We start from the raw sequence: 26,643 nt of genomic DNA, 5'->3' as shown, positions 1-26,643 counted from the left end.
CTTCAGATATTCAATTGAAACTTCATAGTCTTTAGGTATGTTGTCTTTCTAAGGCCTCTTGCTTTCACTTGCAATAAAGGATATTCAATCCACGACTTATCCCCTTATTCAGAAGGGGTAATCACATGACAATTAAGTTGGAAATGTCCATGCCAAGACAGGTATTTTTCGCTTTTTTATACCCTTTAGTAATTTGTTTGAAGCTGTTCTTTTTCCAGCCATATTGGCAAGAAAGTGATTATCATTTATTTCGTATTAATATTAGCTCTATATCTCGACTATACTTGCTCCGAAATTTCTCAGTGGGATCACAAAATTAAGCTCCTGCTAAGAAAATTCATAGGTAGTAAAATCGAGATATAAAGCGAATATTAATACAAATTAAAGGCAAATCACTTTCTTACGTTTATGGCTGGAAAGTGACCAGCATTTAAAAATTAAACACAAGTAATAAAGGGTATGAAATGGTGATAAATACCTGTGTCTGCACGGATGTCACCATCGTGAATGTCACGTGATTACCTCCTCTGTTATATTGGTATTTTGGAGTCTTTTTGTCTGTCCATGTCTACATAAGATGTATTCATTTGTATTAATTTTGTTTCACGCACCACGGAAAGTGTCGTCCCGAATAGCCTGTTCTGATTTTACATGCTAATCTGGGATGACACTTGACTCACATGTTTTAAGCCCTGTTTTCACAGAGCGAGGGTCATATTGTGTTTCTCCTTGTAAGGGTTGACATTTGTTTGCTGGTTGTCTATTACTCCAAAGTTTTCACCAGTTGTCTCCCTTACTCCTAAGTGTTCTTGGTTGTCTCTGTTACTCCCAAGCCAGTTGTCTCCTTTACCATCAAGGTTTCACCAGTTGTCTCTCTTACTCATAAGTTTTCACAGATTTTCTGCCGTACTCCCAAGTTTTAAACAGTTGTCTTCCATACTCCCAAGTTTTCACTGGTTGTCTCCCTTATTAAGTTTTTACTTTATGTCTTTCTTACTCCTATGTTTTCCCCAGTTTTCTCCATTACTTTCAAGTTTTCACCAGTTGTCTTGCTTACTCCAAAATTTTCACCAGGTGTCTAGCTTTCTGCAAAGTTAGGCAAGTTTTCTAATTTATTGCCAAGTTTTCATCAGTTTTCTCCCTTACTCCCAAGACCCTTACTTTCAACTTAACATTGGTTGTCTCCCTTTCAGGCCCTGGAGAAGGCCAAAGAGGCTGGGCGCAAAGAGAGGGTGCTGGTGCGACAGCGAGAGCAGATGTCCATGGGTGACCAGATCAATCTGGACCTTACGTACTCCGTAAGTGCTCACAGCTGCAGTGGTCAGATCCACTAAACGCTTTACCCTCTACAACTCAGATACGCATTTTGACATGTCTGTAGGCCCTGGGCATTGCAAAATTTATAGCAGCAGTTCAGAAAAATGTTCATAATTTAGCATTCCATTGGGTAGAAAATGTTTATGCTAATATTTTATGTAGATTATTACTTACATTGCAACATAAATGTTGAATAAAGACTTGCATGGGTGTTATGTCCTGCAGGTGTTGTTTAACCTTGCTGCTGTGTCTTGCAGGTGTTGTTTAACCTTGATGTTGTGTCCTTCAGGTATTGTTTAACCTTGCTGTTCTGCCCTTCAGGTGTTGTTTAACCTTGCTGTTGTATCTTTCAGGTGTTGTTTAACCTAGCCAATCAGTATGCTGCCAATGAGATGTATAACGAGGCTCTCAACACGTACCAGGTCATCGTGAAGAACAAAATGTTCAGCAATGCAGGTATGGTGGATTCACGCCAGATCCCAGATTTAAAATTAGCCTTGCTATGGAAAAACGAGGCTTAATACATTTGCATAAATTGTTGTCCCTGATTAGCTTGAGCGGACTGCAAATGCTTATCTGGGACGCCACTTTACGCAAGTGTATTTTTACACTTTTTGCTTGTATAGTGTTCCTCCCAAGGAAGGCTCTTCTTTGAGAAAATCAAGTTTAAGTGGAAAGTGACTTCTGTGCCATCCCTCTGTGGACTGCACAGGCCCCTCTGGGACGACATGTTTTGCACATGCAGTAAACCTTATTGTCCTCTACCGGTTTCACTGGAGGGGACTTATGGTTTGCGCTCTGTCTGTCTGTCTGTCAATCTGTCAGTCAGTCACACTTTTCTGGATCCTGCGATAACTTTTAAAGTTCTTAATATTTTTTCATGAAACTTGATATATAGATAGATGGCAATATGGACATTATGCACGTCATTTCATTTTGTTCCTACTTCAAAAATTCTGGTTGCTATGGCAACAACAAAAACCAAAAACTGAATGTTGGAATTTCTGCCAATGGTGGAGCCGGTAGGGGACATATATTGCTTGTTGTCCCCTACCGGTTTCACCGGAGGGGACTTATGGTTTGCGCTCTGTCTGTCAGTCTGTCAGTCAGTCACACTTTTCTGGATCCTGCGATAACTTTAAAAGTTCTTAATATTTTTTCATGAAACTTGAAATATGGATAGATGGCAATATGGGCATTATGCACGTCATTTCATTTTGTTCCTACTTCAAAAATTCTGGTTGCTATGGCAACAAAAAAAACACAAACTGAATGGCGGAATTTCTGACAATGGTGGAGCCAGTAATCAATAGTCTTGTTTTCTCAGAGCTAGGCTCAAAGGCAATTATCAGACAAATTATATGGAGAAAAGAAGGATAGTGTTGAATACGGGTGAAATGACTTATCAAAGGGTATAACATTTCCTATTTTAGTGCAACAATATAGACCTTATGATGTGCCAAGCATAAAAATAAAATAAAATATATGAGCCTTGCTCTGTGAAAACAGCCTAGATTAACCTGAACAGTTTGCACAGACTTATCAGGGACGCCACTTTCTTGACTAGATTTTTGTTAAGAAGAGACTTCCTTTATACAAAAAATACCTTAAACACGGAAAGTGTTATCCCTGATTAGCCTGTGCAGACTGTACCGGCTTATTTGTAATGGCACTTTACGCACATGGATTGAACCCCATTCTCCCAGAGTGCAGCTGATATACAGAAGGTGCATCTAATCCTCTGCTTTATCAACACTATAAGCATCCTCTTTCTTAATTACAGGTCGCTTGAAGGTGAACATGGGAAACATCTACTTTAAGCAGAGAAACTACCCCAAGGCCATCAAAATGTACCGAATGTCCCTGGATCAAGTCCCAAACTCACATAAAGAAATGAGGTTAGAATGGTAGACTGGCATATCAGAATGTTAAAGCTAGATGTGACATTGCATTTTTGAAGTTTCATGAACATAAGCAGAAATATAAATGGGCCGTGCTGTGTGAAAAGGGGGTTGAATACATGTGCATAAAGTGCCGTCCCAGATTAGCCTGTGCAGTCCGCACGGGCTAATCAGGGACGACATTTACCGCCAAAACTGGATTTTTCCTAGGAAGAGACTTTCTATAAACGAAAAATACCATACAAGCGGAAAGTGTCATCCCTGATTAGCCTGTGCGGACTGCACATGCTTAATTGGGACGGGACTTTACGCACATGCATTTAACCCCCTTTTTACAGAGCACGGCACAAATTGAGTAAAATGAGCCTTCCTCAGAGAAAGCAGGTTTAACCATTTTCCACTTCGATACGCTTTTTGAAGAATTTGTAGTCCCTTAGAAAGTTACATTTAATTAAATACCTTTCTTACTAAATTCAAGTTTTGAAGGCTTCAATTCCAATCCTTAGTTACTGATGAGCAGCAAACTGCATTAAACCTGAACAAACTGCGAGTTACCCATAGGCTCTTCTGGTTTTATGCTGTTTGCACATAGCCATGTTTACTTTGCTTCTTAGTGGGAAAGGGTTAATGCATGTGCAAAAAGTGTCTGAACAGGCTAATCAGGAACGACACTTTCTGCTTTAATGGTATTTTTCGTTTGAAGGAAGTTTCTTATTAGCTAAAATCCAGTTTTTGAGTAATATGTGGTCAAAGCGGACTGCACAGGCTAATCTGGGACGATAAAGCGCACATGCATTAAGCCCTGTTGTCCCAGAGCGAGACTTGTATCTTTGTTTCACTTTAAGTTATGTTATTCTATTTTGCTCTGTATTATTTACTACACATCTGAATTTCAATCTGTCGGTTATTAACACAATATTCTATACTTATCCACCATTTATATTTCAGTACTAAACCCTTTTTGTTGCTACTCACTTGGTGGTTAACTTGGGCATAACTCGGATCATATACCAACTTAAAACCAGTCTTACTTATTGAGCCTTTTCAGGGAAAACTAGGCTTACTGCATGCGTGTAAAGTGTCATGCCAGATTAGCCTGTGCAGTCCTCACATGCTAACCAGGGACAACATTTTCCACCTACACTGGATTTTTGTTAAAAGCACACTTCCTTAAAATGAAAAATGCCATAAGAGTGGAAAGTGTTGTCCCTCATTAGCCTGTACTGATTGCACAAGCCAATCTGGGACGACACCTTACACCCAGACATTGAGTACAGTTTTTTCAGAACTAGGCTCAATTAGTAAGACTGGTTTGTAAGTTGATATTTGATCATTGTTATCAGTGAGGCTGAATTTTTGTGCCATCTCTTTTAGAACAAAAATCATGCAGAACATTGGTATCGTGTTCGTGAAGATGGGTCAGTACACAGACGCTATCACGTCATTCGAACACATCATGTCCGAGGCCCCCTCCTTCAAGACTGGATTCAATCTGATCCTGTGCTACTATGCGCTGGGAGACCGTGAGAAGATGAAGCGTGCCTTCCAGAAACTGCTCACAGTCGACCTGAAAATAGAGGACGAGGACAAGTATCTGCCACATGGGGTAAGGGTCTTCAGTTTGGTTGAGAGTCGTTAAATATGAGCCTCACTCAGGGAAACAAGGGCTTAATGCATTATTTGCCCGTCCAGACACTTTCTGCTTTCATGGAAGTTTTTGTTTAAAGGAAGTCTCTTTTTAACTTAAATCAAGTTAAGGCCGAAAGTGACGTCCCTGATAAGCCCGAGCAAACTTCACTGGACAATTTAGAATGACATCTTACATACATGAATTAAGCCTTATTTTCCCAGAGCATGGCTTATATTTATAGTGTCAAAATGTTTTTGTTCCACTTAAAAATGAAGAAAACTAAATAAAATAAATTATATCAAAGTAACCTTGAGTATTTAGCTATCGGAAATCAACCTAGATTAAGCACAACATACACAGTCTTTGTCAATACAATTTTGCTTGTACACCTTTTTGTTGTCTCTTTCTACAGGATACCAAGGTAAGCAAGTGTAGCCTGAACATATATGTAGAAAGCTGCATAGTTCTCTTGATTATTAGTACTGTTCTCATTATTTACTAATCAAAATTAATTTATTGCATGAATGTTTTTGTTTGCAATATTTCTGTATATACCTGTTTGCTGTCTGTTTTGTTTACAGTTAAATTGTTGAAAACAATGTATGATCAATATTATTGCGATCTTGCTTCTTCATACACTGAACATATGACTCCAAAGTGTCTACAATTTTATTTAGGCTTTTTGTAACATTGTAACGAATTTGACTAATTCATGTTTTATTTTATGACGTCCAGTATATGGTTTCTGTCTGAGCGTACTTACACATTTACCTTTCATCTTTCTTTTATGGATTCATTTAACAATTAATATTTTTTCTTTATCATGTGTGTGAGCTGCGTAAGTAAAATCTAACATCTTGGCAACAGTCTGTATTTTAAAAGCATGTTTAATGTGATTTCTAATATATTTCCTCAAGTGTAACAGTTGAATGAATATATTAGTGTAGAATTTCATACCAAGTACGGTAGTTCTAATAATAACAATATTTTAAACTTATTACATGTAATAAGACTTGTTATGTGTTCTATACTATTTACTAGGAAGAGAATTGGCTGAAGGTAACTGACTTTAAAATAAAATGTTAGACGTTTCCAATTTGCATTTAATTGCTTTTCAAGTTGTATTGTATGTTTATTTTAATCCAATTGAATTGTTCTTACTTCAATTTGTGATTTTTAGCTCCACTGGCCAGAGGCCAGCTGGGCTTATGTCATGGTCCTGTGTCCGTCGTGCGTGAGTCCGTGCGTGCGTTAACTTTTTCTTTAAACATCTTCTTCTCCTAAACTACAAGTCCAGTTCTGATAAAACTTCTCACAAATGTTCCTGGGGTGAATCTCTTTCAAATTTGTTCAAATTATGCCCCTGGGGTCAAATTTGACCCTGCCCCGGGGGTCACAAAATTGAAAATTTGCTAATATAAGGCCTATTTTGTGAAAACTTTCAAAAAATTTCTCCTCCATAACCATTGGGCCTAGGGCTATAAAATTTGGTATGTAGAGACATCTAAGAGTCCTCTACCAAATTTGTTCAAATTATGCCCCTGGGGTCAAATTTGACCCTGCCCCGGGGGTCACACAAATGAACATATGCTTATATAAAGCCTATTTTGTGCGAACTTTAAAAATCTTTTGTCCATAACCGTAGGGCCTAGGGCTACCAAATTTGGTATGTAGTGACATCTAATAGTTCTCTACTTAGTTTGTTCAAATTATGCCCCTGGGGTCAAATTTGACCCTGCCCCGCGGGTCACAAAAATGAACATACGCTTAAATAAAGCCTTTTTTGTGCAAACTTTACAAATCTGCTTGTCCATAACCGTATGGCATAGGGCTACCAAATTTGGTATGTAGTGACATCTAATAGTTCTCTAACAAATTTGTTCAAATTATGCCCCTGGGGTCAAATTTGACCCTGCCCCGCGGGTCACAAAAATGAACATACGCTTAAATAAGGCCTATTTTGTGCAAACTTTAAAAATCTGCTTGTCCATAACCGTATGGCATAGGGCTACCAAATTCGGTATGTAGTGACATCTAATAGTCCTCTACCAAATTTGTTCAAATTATGCCCCTGGGGTCAAATTTGATCCTGCCCCGGGGGTCACACAAATGAACATATGCTTAAATAAGGCCTATTTTGTGCAAACTTTGAAAATCTGCTTGTCCATAACCGTAGGGCCTAGGGCTACCAAATTCGGTATGTAGTGACATCTAATAGTTCTCTACTTAGATTGTTCAAATTATGCCCCTGGGGTCAAATTTGACCCTGCCCCGGGGGTCACGCAAATGAACATACGCTTAAATAAGGCCTATTTTGTGCAAACTTTAAAAATCTGCTTGTCCATAACCGTATGGCATAGGGCTACCAAATTTGGTATGTAGAGACATCTAATAGTCCTCTAACAAATTTGTTCAAATTATGCCCCTGGGGTCAAAGTTGACCCTGCCCCTGGGGTCACAAAAATGAACATATGCTTATATAAAGCCTATTTTGTGCAAACTTTACAAATCTGCTTGTCCATAACCGTAGGGCCTAGGGCTACCAAATTTGGTATGTAGTGACATCGAATAGTTCTCTTCTTTGTTTGTTTAAATTATGCCCCTGGGTTAAATTTGACCCTGCCCCAGGGGTCACAAAAATGAACATATGTTAAATAAGGCCTATTTTGTGCAAACTTTAAAAATCTTCCTTGTCCATAACCGTATGGCATAGGGCTACCAAATTGGGTATGTAGAGACATCTAATAGTCCTCTAACAAATTTGTTCAAATTATGTCCCTGGGGTCAAATTTGACCCTGCCCCGGGGGTCACAAAAATGAACATATTATTATATAAAGCCTATTTTGTGCAAACTTTGAAAATCTTCCTGTCCATAACCGTAGGGCCTAGGGCTACCAAATTCGATATGTAGTGACATCTAATAGTTCTCTACTTAGTTTGTTCAAATTATGCCCCTGGGTCAAATTTGACCCTGCCCCGGGGGTCACAAAAATGAACATACACTTAAATAAGGCCTATCTTGTGCAAACTTTAAAAATCTGCTTGTCCATAACCGTATGGCATAGGGCTACCAAATGTGGTATGAAGTGACATCTAATAGTCCTCTACCAAATTTGTTCAAATTATGCCTCTGGGGTCAAATTTGACCCTGCTCCGCGGGTCACAAAAATGAACATATGCTTATATAAAGCCTATTTTGTGCGGTCTTTAAAAATCTGCTTTTCCATAACCGTAGGGCCTAGGGCTACCAAATTCGGTATGTAGTGACATCTAATAGTTCTCTACTTAGTTTGTTCAAATAATGCCCCTGGGGTCAAATTTGACCCTGCCCCGGGATCACAAAAATGAACATACGCTTAAAAAAGGCCTATTTTGTGCAAACTTTAAAAAATCTGCTTGTCCAAAACCGTATGGCATAGGGCTACCAAATTTGGTTTGTAGTGACATCTAATAGTCCTCTACCAAGTTTCTTCAAACTAAGCCCCTGGGATCAAATTTGACCGTTCCCCAGGGGTCACAAAAATGAACCTATGCTTATATTGGGCCTATTTTGTGCAAACTTTAAAAATCTCTTGTCCAAAACCATTGGGCCTATTTCTACCAAATTTGGTATGTATTAAAATCATAAAGTTTTTTACCAAGTTTTTTCAAATTATGCCCCTGGGGTCAAATTTGACCCTGTCCCGGGGGTCACAAAAATTAACATATGCTTAAATAAGGCCTATTTTGTGCAAACTTTAAAAATTCTTGTTCATAATTATAGAGCCTAGGGCTACCAAATTTGGTATGTAGTGACATCTAATAGTCCTCTACCAAATTTGTTCAAATTATTCCCCTGGGCTCAAATTTTACCCTGCCCCAGGGGTCACAAAACTGAACATATGCTTATATAAAGCCTATTTTGTGCAACTTTAAAAATCTTCCTGTCCATAACAATTGGGCCTAGGGCTACCAAATTTGGTATGTAGTGACATCTTATAGTTCTCTACCAAGTTTGTTCATATTATGCCCCTGGGGCCAAATTTATTTATAAAAATGCTCACCCTTCCAACTTTAAGCGCCCAGTGGGACGAGGGATGGAAAGAGAAAGTAACATGCCTGAGTACATTTCAACCCATGCGCATTACACGCTTTTTTGGCATAAAAAACAGTGGAGCGATACAGGGCCATCATGGCCCTCTTGTTATTCAGTATTTCGACAATACATTGGAACTGATATAACTGCAATAATTATTGTATTATGGTAAACAATGATTTGTTTTGATTCTGTCAATATTTTTAAAAATTATAAAAAAATAAACATATGGTATGAATTTAAAAAAAAGAAAAAATTCAAAGTTACAGGGCCTCAAATAAAGTACTTGTCTCTAAAAATGGTCTCCACTTTTCCGTCAAATATGTTTAGATTATCTTTGCACAAAAATTACAATAGAAAACTCCAAAGTTCTTTGCGAAAAAAAGTGTTGCCAGATGCAGTGGTTTGATTGTCCTCATTGGAATATATAAGAATATATATATATATATATATATATTTATATATATATATATATATATATATATATATATATATATATATATATATAATATATATATCATGTGAAAATGGGTCTTATGTCATATGGGGCCAGGATAACTGCAGAAAAGCATGCGCATCTAGGCAGTCTGGTAGCTATCCTATCAACTATGAAGACATGCAAGGTTGCATTGTCTCAAAAGCAGACTGGGTATCTCCTGACCAGACTGCGCCAATGCGCAGGCTAGTCTGGAGCTACCCTGGCCACAAATGGCATTAGACCCCTTTTTTGCATGAAGCGACTTAAATTATATATCAAGATGTATGTTATTGGTGTTATGTTGGCTGTTGCAGGAGGACAAGCAGTACAATCTGGTCCTGGAGATGATTAAAAATGACTCCCTCAGGCAGATAGAGAGGGAAAGGTGAGGTTACACTGGTGGCCGCTCCTTATATGTCACGCAATCTTAAAATAAACAGTCCTTACCATTTTTAGCAGTCCTTATAGACTTATTTTGGTTATACATGTACATTTGTATATAAATTTATAGATGATTTGGTGATGGGAAAGTATTTAGCCTTCTGTAAGTCACATTTCTTGATTTGAAGACCCTGCAGTTGTTGTTTTCTTTCTTTGTTTACCAAAATTTACCATACCACATATAATTTGTGATCATGTTAAATGCTTACCCGATTTGTTTCCCTATAATGGTATATAGAATTGGCGTTGTCTGTCAGTCCATCTGTCTGTCATAAAATTCATCATTTTCGGGGAATATCAATTCAACTAATTTGCTTGTTTTTTTCAAAATGGAGGGAATTTGTTTGATCATGAGAATAAACAGGCAAACTGAAACGGAAAAAAATCAGTGTCACTGACTTAGTGAATGTTTTTTCATATTCAAAGTATTGAATTAATTTCTCACAAGTTTTCAGACACTAAGTATAATTTAAAAAATTGTGACAAAAATATAGATATTCCTAATATTTTGATATTAGCTACGTAAACATGTATATATGCAACACTAACCTCATAATCTCTGTATGTTTGTTACAGGAAGTACGAGGCTGAGAATTGTATCAAGACTGCAGCCAAGATCATCTCGCCTGCCATTGAACCAAGCTTTGACACAGGATATGACTGGTATAGTACCTCTCTGAGGACAGGACTTCAGTTATTTCACATTTCTAATTGCATAATTTAAATTGGAGAATAAATTTGCATATTTTCATATCTATAATCAAATGAGCCTTGCTCTGAGTAAACAAAGCTTTATACATGTTTGATAAAGTCCATAAAAGCGGCAAGTGTCATCCCAGATTAGCCTGTACAGTGAGCGCAGGCTTTCTGCCTAGGCTGGATTTTTTTAAAAGAGACTTCCTTTAAACTAAAAATTCCATTTTAAAGCAGGAACTGTTGACCTTGTTTAGCCTGTGTCAACTGCACAGGCTAATATGGAACAACACTTTTCACACATGCATTAAGCCCCATTTTCCCAGAGTGCAGCTCCTGTTCCTATTTTTTGTTCAGGTGTGTAGAGCAGGTGAAGAACTCCCAGTACATTGACCTGGCCCACGACCTTGAGATTGACAAGGCCATCATGTTCCTGAAACAGAAAGACTTCAACCAGGTAACTGGGACACTGGCTTGCAACACATGTATCTCCTAAAACTTGCTTACATGCATGTGCATAAAATGTTGTCCCAGATTAGCCTGTGCAGTCTGCACAGGCTAATCAGTGACATCACTTTCGGTCTGTACTGGATTATTGTTTAGAAGAAAATATCTTTAAATAAAAAATTTCATAAACGCAGAAAGTGTTAACCAGGTAACTGGGAAAGGGGTATGGAACTCCTGTGTTTGTTTAACCCTTTACCACTCAGACACGCACTTTAAGTTGCAGGGCTTAACACTAAGGCACGTCCGAACGACATTCACTGCCTGTACCTAGGTCCGGGCTAGCCAATGTCCCAGGAACATGCCTGACCGGTCGTGTGTATTTTGGGCAGGATTATGTGTTCTATATCAATAAACTGCGTTTTAAATAAGCTTTTCAAAGATGCAAAAATCTTAATACACTATGATCAGATGACAATTAAATCCCAGAGTGAAGTCGGAGACAACAAACGGATAGTAACTCGAAATAGATTTGAAACCCGCTGATTGCAATAAAAAAGAGGCCGACAATTCAGAAAATCCCCGGCGGTTTTCCTGGTAAAACACGTCGGTACCTATTTTTAAACGGAATTCCGCTAGATACGTTTTTTGATTGGTTTCCTCGAAGTGACATGTTTTCTCGATGAAAATACGTTTTAAACTAAAAGCCGGGATCGCCCAGGATCGTCCAGGATCGATGAAGGTATAAAACTCGACATTAATACAAAGGTACTATAAAATTATTAGTTTTAATTTGTTTGATCGATTTGAAGTGTTTTGACAATCTTTGGTACGCAATTCAATTAGCAAAACAAATATTAATGGTCAATCCCGGCTTATAGTAGAGAGTTAACCCTGTACAATTGTTACTACCGTAACACGTTATTTTGCGACACCTAAGATTCACTTACCATTTGTTGTTAGACGGCAATCGCGGCAATCTATGTAAAAAATGTTTTAACGTTTCATGTCGTTTAAGTTTGACTGTACGGGTGGGGATGGGGGTTCCTCGGATAAGAAAAGAAAAGGGAAGGAGGAAAGTAAGAGAAAGTATGAGGAAAAAAACAATAAGGAAATTTCTCCCGAAATGGCGTGAAGATTACAAATAGATGTCTTAAGTAGATGAATATTGAATTCATTAGCATTAGTAATGCAAGCTAATAAGAATGATTGAATTATAATTGCGCATCTCCATGCACAAGAAAATACAAGTTGAATGATAAATATAAAGGTTTTGATAATACTTGGGTCAGGGCACATGAAAGATTGGTCAGGGCTAGTAGGTTCTGCATTTACTAGCCCGAATGGGCTAGATGAAAAAAAAGTTAGTGTTAAGCCCTGAGTTGTTTGTAGTACAGTTGAAAATCAAACTAATTAAATACCTTTCTTATTAGATTCAAGATGTAAAGGCTTCATTTCTGATCCTAAGATACTGATGAGCAGCAAACTGCATAAAACCTGAGCAGACTGGGACTATTGAGTCTTTTTTTGCCATATTCAGGCTATTGAGACTTTTCTGTGCCATTTTCAGCCTATTGAGACTTTTTGTGCCATATTCAGGCTATTGAGACTTTTCTGTGCCATATTTAGTCTATTGAAACGTTTCTGTGCCATTTTTAGGCTTTTTAGACCTTTCTGTATCATATTAAGGCTATTGAGACTTTTCTGTGTCATTTTGAGGCTATGGATAGTTTTCTGTGCCATTTTTAGGCTATAAAGACTTTTCTGTGAGGTTTTCAGGCTATTGAGACTTTTCTGTGCCATTTTCAGGCTATTGAGACGTTTCAGTGCCATTTTCTGGCTATTTAGACTTTTCTGTGCCATATTCAGGCTTTTGAGACTTTTCTGTGCCATTTTAGGCTATTGAGATTTTTCTGTGCCATGCTCAGGCTTTTGAGACTTTTCTGTGCCATTTTTAGGCTATTGAGATTTTTCTGTGCCATTTTCAGGCTATTGAAACATTTTTGTGCCATTTTCAGGCTATTGAGACTTTTCTGTGCCATTTTCAGGCTATTGAGACTTTGAAGTCATTTGAGAAGAAGGATTCCAAGGTGGCGTGCACCGCGGCTACCAACCTGAGCTTCCTCTATTTCCTGGTATGTTTGCACTTGACAGTATGAGCCATATTCTGGGAAAACAGGGCTTAATGCATGTGCATTAATTGTCGTCCCAGATTTGTCTGTGCAGTCCGCACAGGCTTATCAGGGACATCACTAATGCAGATGCATTAAGCCCAGTGTTCACAGAGCTCTCAGTTATATCAGATTGTTGAATTTTGAGTTTTGTATTTAAAAAACGACAACAAATACAGTGGTTTATGTATGTCAAAATAAATCATGGCAGTTTTAACTTATTTATTACCCAAATGTGCTTTAAAATATTTGTTGTCATTTTCTGTGAAATCAAATTAAAACATAAATATTATTATTATACTTTTTAATAATTTGCCATACTTTTTTATCATGACCATACAACCCTAAGTTTTGTTTTAACTGACATTATATTAAGAATCATTACCATTTATTTATCCGCTTTCAAAATTAGTTGTTGCTATAATACATTTTTCACTTTTAAGCGCAATTATGAGGTATAGCCATGCATGTCTTTCTCAGTTCTTGTTCAGGTTAATTTGTGCATTTTTGCTTCACTTTAGAATGAAATTTATGTTTGTCATGTTTTATTGTTCTCTTTGCATATTTTAATCTTCTACTTTAATGGAAATGACTGTTCTAAAATAAGGTGTTAACACAAATACCATGTTAAATGTACAGGCCTTTAATATCTTATTTTTTAATTGTATTAGTTCATTAAAGTCCATCATAATAATGAATATTTTTTATACCACCCCCATGTTGGTGGGGCTGTTTTCTTTTCAACTTTTGTGACTAAGTAGCCTTGTAACTTAAAAAGCTAACATCAGATACTAATATATATAAATTTATTTTATCTTGCTCTTTTTATATATATGAGCTTTGCTGTGGGAAAACGAGGCTTTATGCATGTGTGTTTAGTGTCAGCTCAAATCAACCTGTGCAGATTAGCGACTGCAAAGGCTTATGTGGAACAACACTTGACACAAATGCATTAAGCCTTGTTTTCCTAGAGCAAGGTTCACACTTACATTGTGTGTGTCTGTGTGTATCTCAGGAGAACGACATGGCTCAGGCAGACAAGTATGCAGAGGTGGCAATGACTGCTGACAGATACAACCCTTATGGTATACTTGTTGTAACATAACCCATATGGTGATTGACAGATTAAAACAATTGCTGCTAATGACAATAACATAACAATTGTATATTATAAGAATTCTTGGAATTTTTATTTTAAATTAGGAAATGTGACTTTCTTAACTGTTTTCAATATCTGAATTATTTTAATGAAGCACTTTGTAGATAAGCAAATCAAATTATATTGATCCTGCAAAATATATCTTATAATCCCATGCTGAAAATCATAATGATATAAATGGTGATGTTTAACGGTATTGCTTTATTCAGCGCTGGTGAACAAGGGCAATGTGCTGTTCACGAAGGGAGACTTTGAGAAGGCGAGAGAGTTCTACAGAGAGGCCCTGCAGAATGACTCATCTTGTGTCGAGGCTCTATATAACCTTGGTAAAACCTGGGAAAATGGGGCTTAATGTATGTACATAAAGTGTCATCCCAGATTAGAATTTGTAGTCCGCGCAGGCTAATCAGTGACGACACTTACCAGGTTTTAGGATTTTGTTTGTTTAACCCTTTCAGTGCGGGAACCAAATTTTGAAGGCCTTTGCAAACAGTTTGGACAACGTGAAACAGAAACAGAAACAGAACGTGGCGTCTTATCAGGATCCAAACTGTTTGCTATTCTGATAGTATTCTTTGAAAAAAAATCGAAGAAAATGCTAATTTTAGAAATTGTGCAGACGACATTTTAGCAGACGACAAATTTCCCAGCATGCAAAGGGTTAAAAGAAGTCTCTTCTTAGTGAAAATGTGTTGAGGCTCTGTATAACATTATGTACTCATATGTTGAGAGTTCACGCTTCAAGTGTACCAACTGTCCCTAGCTTTATCTTAAATGTGCTATTTTGTTTGTTAAAAATGGTCATCTCATGCAATTGTTACACACAGTGTCATTGATCAATGTTGTACTTTGAGAATATGTCAAAGATTGCAATTGTAACACACAATATAATGGATCAGTATTGAACTTTAAAACTTAATTAAGGATTAGTAACTGTTGTAGTTATGTGCAAAGCTACTTTGGCATTGCAATTTTCACAAACAGAACAAACATTTTATTTAATAATATAAAAAATTTGTCAGACATTTTGTTTTTGTTGTAACTTCCTGACTGTTATGATTATTTTTGCTATGAGAGATTCAAACTTTTCTTAAAGTTTCCATGCTGGGCAGATGACTACCCATCATTGTTTCTGTATTTGATTTTGCTTTTGCTGTCCTTTAATCACCTCATCTTTTCTATTTGTTTCCAGGTTTAACCAACAAGCGGATAGGTCGTTTAGAAGACGCACTCGATGCATTCTACAAGCTACATGCTATACTGAGGAATTCTCCACAAGTCATATTCCAGATAGCTGACATGTATCCTTTCTGAAAGTCTATGTCTGGAAAAAAAACGCATTATAATTCATCTTTAAAAAAAAGAGAAGTTTTTCTATCATATTAAAACTGCTCTTAATAATTTGCAAATGTTTTGTATGTGCTGGATAAAGAAAATTGACAGAGAAACATGATTTATTCCTTCTGACTTGATTTGATGAAGGTGTGTTTTCAAAACATTATATTTTTTTCTCTAAATTAGTGACTGAAATTCAAAATAACAATATATACATAAATGAATATCAACAACATATATAAGAAACAGATGTAAGAATAGGTCAGACAGATTTCTGCCAGTTCTATCTCAACTACCGGGTAGCTTGTTTCATTCCCCATATTGTTGACTATAAGTTTCCTTGCCCCTCTCAGACACATATAGCCGGAGTGAATTGACCATTATTGAACTAGCTTTTCAAACATTTTCTCCAGTCATATGAGCTGCACTCTGGGAAAACTTGGCCTCATGCATGTGTGTTAAGTGTCGTCTCAGATTAGCCTGTGCAGTCCACACAGGCTAATCAGCGAAGACTCTTTCTGCCTAGACTGGATTTTCGTGTAGAAATCAACTCCTTTTATAAAAAAAAATCCCTTAAAGCTGAAAGTGCTATCCCAGATTAGCTTGTCCAGACTACACAGGCTTATCTAGGCAAACATTACCCACATGCATTAAGCCCTGTTTTCCCAGAGCAAGGTTCATATAACCTTTTTATGGTCATGTTCCTTAATGCCATGTTCAGACATGACCAGCTGGAGGATTCGGCTCAGGCCACAGAATGGTAGGTAGTCTTCTCACATTGTTTACCTACACATTGTCATTTAATTGGTGATTTTAATAGTTGATATGCTTGATAGGGTTGTTAAGGGTTGTTGGATTATATTAATTGAATCAAATACTTTAATTTTAGACATAACTCTTTTTTCACAGAGGATATCATTTTAAAACTGTAATTTTAGACATAACTCTTTTTTCACAGAGGATATCATTTTAAAACTGTTTTTCAAGCCGTAAATCCTACAATTTTCATGCCATTTTTTTCTATACGACGCATATTGTAAATGTTTCGCAATTGGGTTAAATTATGTGCTGCATCATGCGAAAATGTGTCTTATGCCATATGCAGCCAGTGTAGCTGCAGACCAACCAGCCCCTCTGTGCAGCCAGCGTAGCTCCAGATCAACCAGCCCCTCTGTGCAGTCTATTAAGGAGCTACCTTGTTAGCTAATGAGTCCATTTTACCTTGCATGACTTTATAGCGGTTAGCCTACGCTGGTCTGGAGCTATGCTGGCAGAATAGCACAAAACCCATTTTTCATGACATGACTCATGAGTGGAATCAGGGTTTTATCTGTCAGAACTGTGACAAGCTGCAGTTTAACCCTCTTTGACTCAGAGGCATTGTAGAAAAAGCTATATGCAAACAGCATAATACCAGACCAACCTGGGAGTAAACTCGCAGTCTGTTCAGGTTTCATGCTGTTTGCAGCTCATCAATATCTTAATGTTGGACATGAAGCTTTTAAGACTCTATTAATAAAGGTCTTTAATTTAGTATTATTTTCTTAGGGAATACAAACAATACAAAAGTGCGTATCTGAGTGGTAAATGTGTGCCCATGTCTGGTTTGGCAGGTTCATGCAGCTGATAGGTGTGGTACCCACAGACTGCTCTGTCCTGTCTCGTATGGGCGAGATATACGACAATGATGGCGACAAGTCACAGGCCTTCCAGTACTACTATGATGTAAGTGAAAATGTCAGCATTGAAGCAGAAGTGTCGTCCCTTATAAGCATGTGCTGACTGCACAGGCTAAACTGGGGCAACACTTTGCGCACATGCATTTAGCTCCATTTTCCCACACATATAATATACATGTATTTCTTTACTTCGCAGGATCAGTTTCAAACTGTAGACTGTTTTCTTAACTTGTTAACGGGTAGATAATGTTTTATTCATTCAATGATAAATACTTTGTACATGTAATCAAGACTTGATTGATAATTGACGAGATAGTAAATAAATATACTTTTTAATGATTTGTTTTTCATGGATGAACAAAATATAAAGCTATAATATTTTTTGATGCTCTTTATACTAAGTGACTTTCACTGTCGGACTGTTGATTGGGATGATGTATCACTTTTTTCTTAACATTAACAGACATGAGATATTAGAGTTTGCATAATTGTTAACACTCACAATGATGTTTGTGGAATAAAGGGGGGGTTATTATTTGTAAAACTAGCTGATTCAAACGTAAAGTACCATACTACTATTTCTTTGTATACATATTTATGCATGAAATTGATTACCTTACCATGTATGATGATAAGAAGTCCTCAAAACCTGTTCTGATAATGCAGTAAAATTTGTTTCATCAGAGTACACAAATACTATATCTAAGTTTCTGGCATTTGATGAGGTTTTAATCAACCAAACTAGCTTCAATATTTACTGATAATGATGTTAAGTTTTCATGATAGCATTCAGTTATAACAATAAATAGCATACTGTTGAAGTGAATATGAATTGTAGCGTAAATCACTATTTAAGATCACAAACTATCTTGGTGTATGAATAACAAACGAAAATAATTAATTTGATAAAAATAACAGTAGAACAGTACTTTATTATGATAAACAATGTTTCGTGAACTATTGGCACTTGCATAAAGTAATATACATGTACATGTATTTTTATTATTTACATGATTGGAGTTTTGCTAAGTAAATGCATGTGTGTAAAGTGTCATCCCAGCATAGCCTGTGCAATCTGCACAGGCAAATCAGGGACGACAATCTCCGACTTAACTGGATTTTTGCTAAGAAGAGACAAAAATTATAAAAAAGAATAAAATACAATAAAAGCCGAAGTGTTTTTTACTGATGAGTCTGCGTGGACTGCATTACATTAGTAATTTGACAAATTTACTCACCTTGTTTTGTGTTGTTTTCAGTCGTACCGTTACTTCCCGTCACATATACCTGTGATAGAGTGGCTTGGGGCGTACTATATCGACTCAAAATTCTGCGAAAAGGCCATACACTACTTTGAAAGGGCTAGTATTGTACAGTGAGTATGACTAAGTGTTCATAAATGTGTATTAATGCTTATATACTTACTTCAATATCTTTATTTGAACTTGAATTGTTGATTGAAACATTTCAAGCACAATATGGTATTTGATATACTGTCCAACCTGAGAACAGCGGTCAGTCAAGGGAAATGGCCAAAGTGACCATTGTACACAGGATATTATTGTTCTCAGGTGAATACTTTAGATGGTTGGTCAGTTGGTATTATTGCTAGGTCGTTACCCCACCCAGTGGATTGTACAAAGTTTAATGTAAATGAATGCTTATTGCAGATAAGAAAAGTAATAACACAAGTGATTTCTATTGAATAATACAACTTGAGTTTGATTTAAATTCATACCTATTATTAAATGTATGCATTTGTCAGCGATAATATTGTTGTTTTCTCATGCACCTAGTTAATTCAGTAAATTAGCAGTTGGTATTACATTAACTGGAATTTATTTTTAATTAACGGTTGTCTCGTGTCATTGAGGTCACGTCCTAAAAAGTGTTAATAGCACATGGCTGTTATAAACTGAATGTACCACATTAAAGTATTGTCTTCATTCAAAGAAACAAACATTAAAAGCTTACACGAAATTATTTATATGCAAACATCACACAATCAGCATTTTTATTCAAACAACCAAGCAAAGACATTCTGGGTTTTGGGACTTTCCCATAACATGTGGTGTAAAATTCTCACACGGAAATTGAGCAAGGGTTTTGCATTAAAAAAATATCCACTTTCATAAATACCGAAAGTTTGTTACAAAATTTGCAATTTTATGTCTTTTTTTTGCCACAATAATGATTTTTTTCACGCGCACATGCTATGGTGTTATGATTGCAGCTGCCTAAGTGATAAGGAACAATGCAGATTAATTTTAGTGCTTTATTTTCAAACCTCAAAATGATTGACTCATGACTGCTATACACAGGTGAAACATGGCTTTTGGAGTGAAATATACTGGCCGTTGGCCATTATAGACAGGTGGCCGTTATAGACAGGCGAATGTTATTCTCAGGTGGCTGCTAAGTCAGATTGAACTGTAATGATGACTATAATTAGGTCGTAGTAGTGTAATGGATCTGGTGTCGGCCTAGCGATCGGGAGGTCACGGGTTCGATCTCCACTGTGGGAGCGTTCTTTAGATCTCCACCAAAGACACCAAGTACTGGTTCTAGGCCCAGGAAACGGACTCGAGAGCGTTTATATAAGCCTAGGGCTTTTGATGCAATCGAGCTAAAATAAATAGGTTTAAACTAATGAATGTCTATCTTATAAAAAATATTTCACTATAAAAGTATCAAAAGAATATTTGGCCAAATTTTTTTATTTCACAAATGAAAAATCCAGTTTCCTGATTCTTGAAAAAAATATTAATGAATTACCTATAAATTGAAATAAGATGACAGTATTCTAGATCAACAATAAAATCCGCATTCTGAGAAAACTTGACTTAATGCATGTGCGTAACGTTTGTCACAGATTAGCCTGTGCAGTGCACTCGGGCTAATCAGGGACGACAATTTCTGCCTACACTGTTAGAAAAGGCATCCTTTTAACGAAAAATTCCATACAAATGGAGAATTTCCCTGATTATCCTGTGCTTATCTGGGAGGATTTTTTACTCACATGCATTAAGCCCCATTTTCCCAGAACAAAGCTTACATAATGATGTTGTATATTCTCAGACCCCAGGAGGTGAAATGGCACCTGATGATCGCCAGCTGTCACAGACGCAGTGGCAACTACAACCAGGCCCTCGAGACTTACAAGTACATACACAGGAGGTTCCCAGACAACGTCGAATGTACGTGGACTTTGTCTCTTTGTTAGCTATTATTGAAAAAGTGCATAGCAATAGGTGCTGTTTTCAAAGATGTGATTTTTATTTTGCTTTGAGTACATTCACATGAGATTCTTTGACAACATTAAATGCAGGGGGACCTTGTCTCTTCCATGGCTTGTTTTGTTTCTTCGATGGCCAATATTTCAAAAAGGAATTGGTGCTTTCTTAACATATTACTTTTCTTTGAAATAAAGTGTGTTGTTCAATTTCTAGTTAAAAATTTTCATATAAAGGCTTGTCAGTTCCATTGGGTGCACACAACTTCATTCAAATACATCTTACAACACAACCAATAAATCTTTATCTTACAGCTAAATGATTTTGCTGTAAAAAAGTATAGTTATCATGTAAACTTGTGCTTTACATACGTACCAGCCTTTACACTGCTACTACATGTACATTGGCAGCAATCTTCTTTTTGGTCTTTTGCTTTGGTTAAACAAGAAATTTATGTTTTAAGCAAACCTTCTATTTTCTTTGTGTGTGTGTAACATTTGGAATCCTGATTAAATTTGAATCATGCAAATAGCGATATTTTGTTACACTACTCTGCTTTTGCATGGATATGTTGAGGACTTTTTGGCTTTGCATAACCAGGAAGGATCACAAATTAGATTCAGTTAAATTTAGTCTTTTTACATAGACTATAATTTGCTACAATTAAATACAAACATTTGTCATTTGTCGCCAAAGATTTTTTTATTTATATCATAGGATAAATAAAATCATATGTTCGTGTCTTTGTGCACTTGCATTAATCCAGCTTGTCTTTAAAAGGCTTAAAAGGATCTGCAAGCCTTGCAGCGCAAACCTTTCTTCAATTTGTTGGATAAAGTAAAGTACACAAAGACACTAACATAGTTTTCTCTATATTTCCCACCCACAAATACTCTTAAATGTATAACACATCCAATATATACTTAAGAGTCATTTACAAAATCTCATCCCATTGCCCACTGTGCTTCAAATCTCACCCCTTTTTCCAATGTGTTTCAAATCTCGCCCCTTTTTCCACTGTTCAGGCCTGAAGTTCCTGGTACGTATCTGCTCTGACCTGGGACTGAAGGAGGCCCAGGAGTACGCCACGAAGCTGAAGAAGGCTGAGAAAGCCAAGGAGCTGAAGGACCAGCGCACTAACAGCGCCTCACGGAGGGGCTCGGGACGGCGCAGGGAGGGGAGTGCAGAGGGAGGTGAGAACGTGTATACAGGTTTAGTTTAAACCTATTTATTTTAGCTCGCTTTCATTGAAGGCCTAAGGCTCATTGAAACGCTCTTGAGTCTGTTTCCTCAGTAGAACCAGTACTTGGTGTCTTTTGGGAAAATCTAAAAACACACTCCCACAGTGGGATTGGACACATGACCTCCAAGTCACCAGGCAGACAAACATATCCACTACGCTACAGTGACCTTTCAGGCAGTTGTTTAATAACTTGCCACAATTTGTCACTTTATGGAAATGGTGCTTCAGAGGTGTCACCTGTATACTTCGTTAAAAGGTCAAGATCACATAGGGCATGATACAACTGTCTGTGTCTTAATATCTGTCAAGCGGCATCTGTGTCAGAGACATGTCTGGTTTCTTCAGTCATACTTGTAATCAGTTGGGATACTATTTGAAAATTTCATTTTTTTTCTTCAATTTATTCCCTTTAGGTACACTATAAATGATTTAAACATTAAAAAAAAATATATAATTTTAATGTTTGCTTACTTCATGTTTAAATGATACATTTTGTTGAGGAACTGCATGAAGTATTTAATGTCAGATTCGTTTTGGTATGTTATCCAGCAGTAGGACAATTAACAGACTGTTTTAATAGTTAAATTGGTTAATAAAATATGTGAATATCCTTTAATTATATGAAGCTTCAAGGCTTTAAAGCAATTTCATAAAGTGTTGTCCCAGATAAAACTGTGCAGTCCACACAGGCTAATCAGAGACGACACTGGATTTATTTCCTTTAAACATGAAATTTTGAAAGTTTGGTCCCTGATTTGCCTATGCTGACTGCACAGACTGACTAATCTAGGACAATACTTTACGCACATGCATTAAGCCCTGTTTTCTCAAAGCCCATACCATATAAAAGACATGACCATATTCTCATTCCTTCAGACCGTGAGGGCAGTGCTGGTATGCGACCCGCGGGCAAGCGAGGGGGGTGCAGCAGGTGCTCCTGGGCAGCGCCGCAGACCAAACCTTGATGAGGCAGACGAGGATGTGTACAGGCCTCGCAAACAGGAAGTGGATCCCTCGTACTCAGACCCCCTCGGGCCCCAGATGGAGCGACCCAAAACTGCGGCAAACGACGCGACCTTGATGACGACTTTGCTGATGAGGAGTTGGGCGAGGATTTGTTGCCAGAATAGACTTGACAGGATGATACGGGACAGATAGGTCGAGAGGGACAGATTGGAAGAGATGGAATGGGACTCAGTGGGATCATCATTAGAGAAATATTTGACATCTCTGGAACTGTTACTCTCTATGGAAGTTGTTTGCTATAAAATATACAATAAGGTTATTTTAGGCAAATTAAAGTTTGAGCATTTCCAGAATGCAAGAATTAAAAACAAATAAAATTATACAAAGAAATTTCATTATATTGTTTATAAAACTATACAAAAAATTGCTAATACTAAAAACAATGTATTATTAAATCATGAAAGTACATGTAGTAGGAAGTACATATTTATTGTCCCACAGAGCATATGCTATTTTTATCAAATTTCTCCCTCTGTCGGTTGCTGAAGTGTTTTATTGATATTTATTGTGATATACTGTTATTTATTGACATTCCGTCCTTATTCTGTGATTAATCTGATACTTGTAATGAAATATTTTGCTTGCTTAGTATCTGCAAATTCTGCTTCAAGATTACATCATAGATAAACATTCAGTATTCATTTTTATTGACATTCACTATTTGACATTTCTTTTTGATTGAATATTTGTGTGTTTCAGTTTTCATATTGCAAATGTTTTAAATATAAGAAATAAGCATACAAATAAATTGTGATGTAGATCTTTATTTGTTGTTGTTAATATATAGGATCTGGCACGAGTTGTCATATCATACCATATTTTATTAAACGAGTTCAGGAATTTTGTTAGTAAGCGAGCTTACTAACGAATTTCCTGGACGAGTTTACTAAATATGGTATGACATGACAACGAGTATCATACCTTTTTTGTCACATGCTTTTAAATGAGCAAATTAAATAAATATTTACGCAAACATAATAATAAATCCCAATGTTTTTTACATAAAGTGACGTCAATTGACGTTGCAACATCATTTCAGCCAAAATAACAAAATGCGATTGGTCAATAAATGTAAACATCCAATCTTGATGAAACTTGCTCAGAAGTTTAACATGTCAAAACTTGTAAAACACTAATTAAAACTTTCCAGTCTACATTAATGACCCAATTTTGATGATGCTTGACAAGAATGCAAATCTTGACAATGTAAAGGCCAAGATCGAGTCTGGGTCATGTTTGTCCAAAAACTTGGTCACCAAATCAAATCTTATAAAAACCATGCAATCGTTCTAGTGACTGCATGTATGACTCAGTCTTGATGAAACTCAGAATGTTAATCTTGACAATATCTAGGCCCGAGATTGAATCTGGGGCAACATGTTTCCATATACTTGGTCACCTGGTAAAATCTTTAAAAAAAACAAACTTGTTGCCATGACCAGCCTCATTTATGCTCAATTGGATGGAACTTGCAGAATTAAGGAAGAGTTTGAATCCAGGCCATGTGGGTCTTAAAACTACTAGGTAACAAGGTCAAATCTTAGATAAAACATGTTATAATTGCAGAGGCCACATATATGATGCAATCTTGATTAAACTTGTTCATAATGTTTATCTTGACAATAAAAACACTGAACTTCAATTAGTCACATTCATCCAAAAAACTAGGTCACTTGTCAAATCTAAAAATAAACGAGCAAATTCGTTGAATTGATATCCCCCGCCATAATACTTCTGGACACAAAAGTTTTCTGGACTGATGGACAACCCCAATGTGCATCATCTTCTTATCCATATATATACTCATACCAAGTTTCAATGAAATCTGTCAAAGCACTTCCAAGATATGGCTCCGGACACACAAAAAAAAAGCTTTTTTTCAAAATACATAAGGCCATAACTCTGTTATTATTCGATGGTGTACAATGTCATTTGGCTTGCATCATCCTCTTATCCATATATACTCATACCAAGTTTCAATGAAATCCGCCAAAGCACTTCCAAGATATGGCTCCGGACACAAAAGTGCCGGCATGCCGGAAAACGCCAAAACAATATCCCTCCGACTATGGCGGGTATATTAATATTACCATTCAAGACGCCTTCTTTATTACTCCAATTTTGACAACATTTTATCAGAATGTTATCTTTTCAATATCTAGACCAAGTTCCTATCAAGGTCACGTGTCCACAACTTGGTTTTCAGATTAAATCTTTTAAGAACCTTGTTAGTAATATTTATGATTCAATCTTGATTAAGCTTGGTCAGATATTTTGACAATACCTTAGCAAAAGAATGTACAAAAACTGGGTCATCGGGGCAAGTTTTGACAATTGGTTTACCTCTTAACTCGGGAGAGCTTCAATGCCATCATGGCCCTTTTGTTTGTTCTTCAATTCGACTTGTAATAAAAAATTTACTACAACGCTCTCTTGGAATAAATTCAGAAGGTACACATTTCACAGTTGCATTGTAAACGTATCACTACAGAAATATGTAGTAGACAAAAATTTACATACATAATAATTATACTGTATAATTTATTTAACTTATGATGATAAATGTGCAGAGAAAACTTTTTAAGCACCAAGATCATAGAATCGAGTCTCCGTAAAATGGGATTCATTTGTTTGCCTGCTCATTTTTCAAGCAATATGATGTTAAATGCATAAGCTGTTAGACGACATGTATTAGCAAACCCAGTAATTTTGTGTATATCCAATTAAGGAAAACTGGTAGATTTCTGGGTAAAACAGGGTTTTGACAATGAACAAGTAAACACAAGTGTATGTTTGATATATAATTTTAATGTTATCTGGCTTCAAGAACAAAATGTCATAACCCATGTACAACCCCCAACTAGCAATCTATGTGATCTGCTCAGTCAGTGAATCAAACTTCGATTAAAAATATCATGATATGTTTCACTTAGATTATCAGAGCTTGATAACTGATTCAGTTAAAACAGTACAATAATCAGGTACAAGAGAACTTTTGGTATACAAATTAAACCATGCAAAGCTTCCATAAGGCACAGACATAATTTCGTTTTTTAACATACAAGAAAGACAGACTTGAGTATAATTGAAGAAAATCATATTAATAAATTAATTTTTTTCAGAATAATACAAGAGTTGCTGGGTTTAGCATTTCAATCCACAAAGTAATTGAAATGATAGACAAAATTTGAAATTTAGATGTATTAGATCACTAGCCTAATAAAAATGGTTTAATTTAACACATTTTAGTAAAATAACATGAAATTAAAGAATATTTTCTTTCTACAATGTTCATGTTTTTGAAGATGTTCTTATGAAATGAATAAGGCATAATATTGTGCATTTAATAATGTGCTTAATATAAAGCTTCGAATGTCGACCATCTTTACAGCTTGAAAGATGTTGAATAACAAACTGAGTGTGCCAGTCTCTGGTAAAACTTGGCTTAATGCATGTTCCTAAAGTATTGTTCGAGATAAGCTTGTGCAGTCCAAACAGGTTAATCAGGGACATCACTCACAGCTTTTTATGGAATTTTCATAAGTCTGCGTTAGATTGTTAGATACAACTAATTGCATACTAAGTATATTTTTGGAATAAGTTTAAATCATCAAAAAATTATATTGAAAATTGACTTGTTCATTCTAACAAGAGAATTACTTTTATGAATTTACATAAATGATAAGGTAATTTAAACATAAGTAATCTTTAGACAATATTAACAATCAGTCATATCTTAGGACAACACTGGCCAGTATGCCTTCTATTGCCCACCTGCCCCTAGCATAACCCTTCCTAGCCCCGTTAATAACTCAGT

At 36.4% G+C, this 26,643-nt stretch overlaps 1 protein-coding gene across 2 annotated transcripts in view; it reads left to right on the top strand.

Annotated features, from left to right (window-relative positions):
* The window catches only part of LOC127853411 (intraflagellar transport protein 88 homolog), a 50,689-nt gene extending 27,103 nt beyond the window's left edge, over positions 1–23,586 (top strand). For both annotated transcript variants that reach the window (XM_052387939.1, XM_052387938.1), the window contains exons 7-23: positions 1,194–1,298; positions 1,671–1,773; positions 3,101–3,215; positions 4,593–4,824; positions 9,717–9,787; positions 10,420–10,506; positions 10,894–10,993; positions 13,029–13,115; positions 14,167–14,236; positions 14,520–14,636; positions 15,503–15,611; positions 16,367–16,405; positions 17,259–17,370; positions 18,584–18,699; positions 20,403–20,521; positions 21,583–21,750; positions 22,677–23,586. In XM_052387939.1, the coding sequence (XP_052243899.1) occupies positions 1,194–1,298; positions 1,671–1,773; positions 3,101–3,215; positions 4,593–4,824; positions 9,717–9,787; positions 10,420–10,506; positions 10,894–10,993; positions 13,029–13,115; positions 14,167–14,236; positions 14,520–14,636; positions 15,503–15,611; positions 16,367–16,405; positions 17,259–17,370; positions 18,584–18,699; positions 20,403–20,521; positions 21,583–21,750; positions 22,677–22,765 (1,839 nt within the window). In that variant the 3' untranslated portion in view covers positions 22,766–23,586. The remainder of the gene's footprint in view (positions 1–1,193; positions 1,299–1,670; positions 1,774–3,100; positions 3,216–4,592; positions 4,825–9,716; positions 9,788–10,419; positions 10,507–10,893; positions 10,994–13,028; positions 13,116–14,166; positions 14,237–14,519; positions 14,637–15,502; positions 15,612–16,366; positions 16,406–17,258; positions 17,371–18,583; positions 18,700–20,402; positions 20,522–21,582; positions 21,751–22,676) is intronic.
* Positions 23,587–26,643: the final 3,057 nt, after the last annotated feature.

Source organism: Dreissena polymorpha, chromosome 12 (genome assembly GCF_020536995.1).
Source record: "Dreissena polymorpha isolate Duluth1 chromosome 12, UMN_Dpol_1.0, whole genome shotgun sequence".
In the NCBI taxonomy this organism is placed as follows: domain Eukaryota; kingdom Metazoa; phylum Mollusca; class Bivalvia; order Myida; family Dreissenidae; genus Dreissena; species Dreissena polymorpha.
This window is presented reverse-complemented; position numbering and strand designations above follow the sequence as displayed.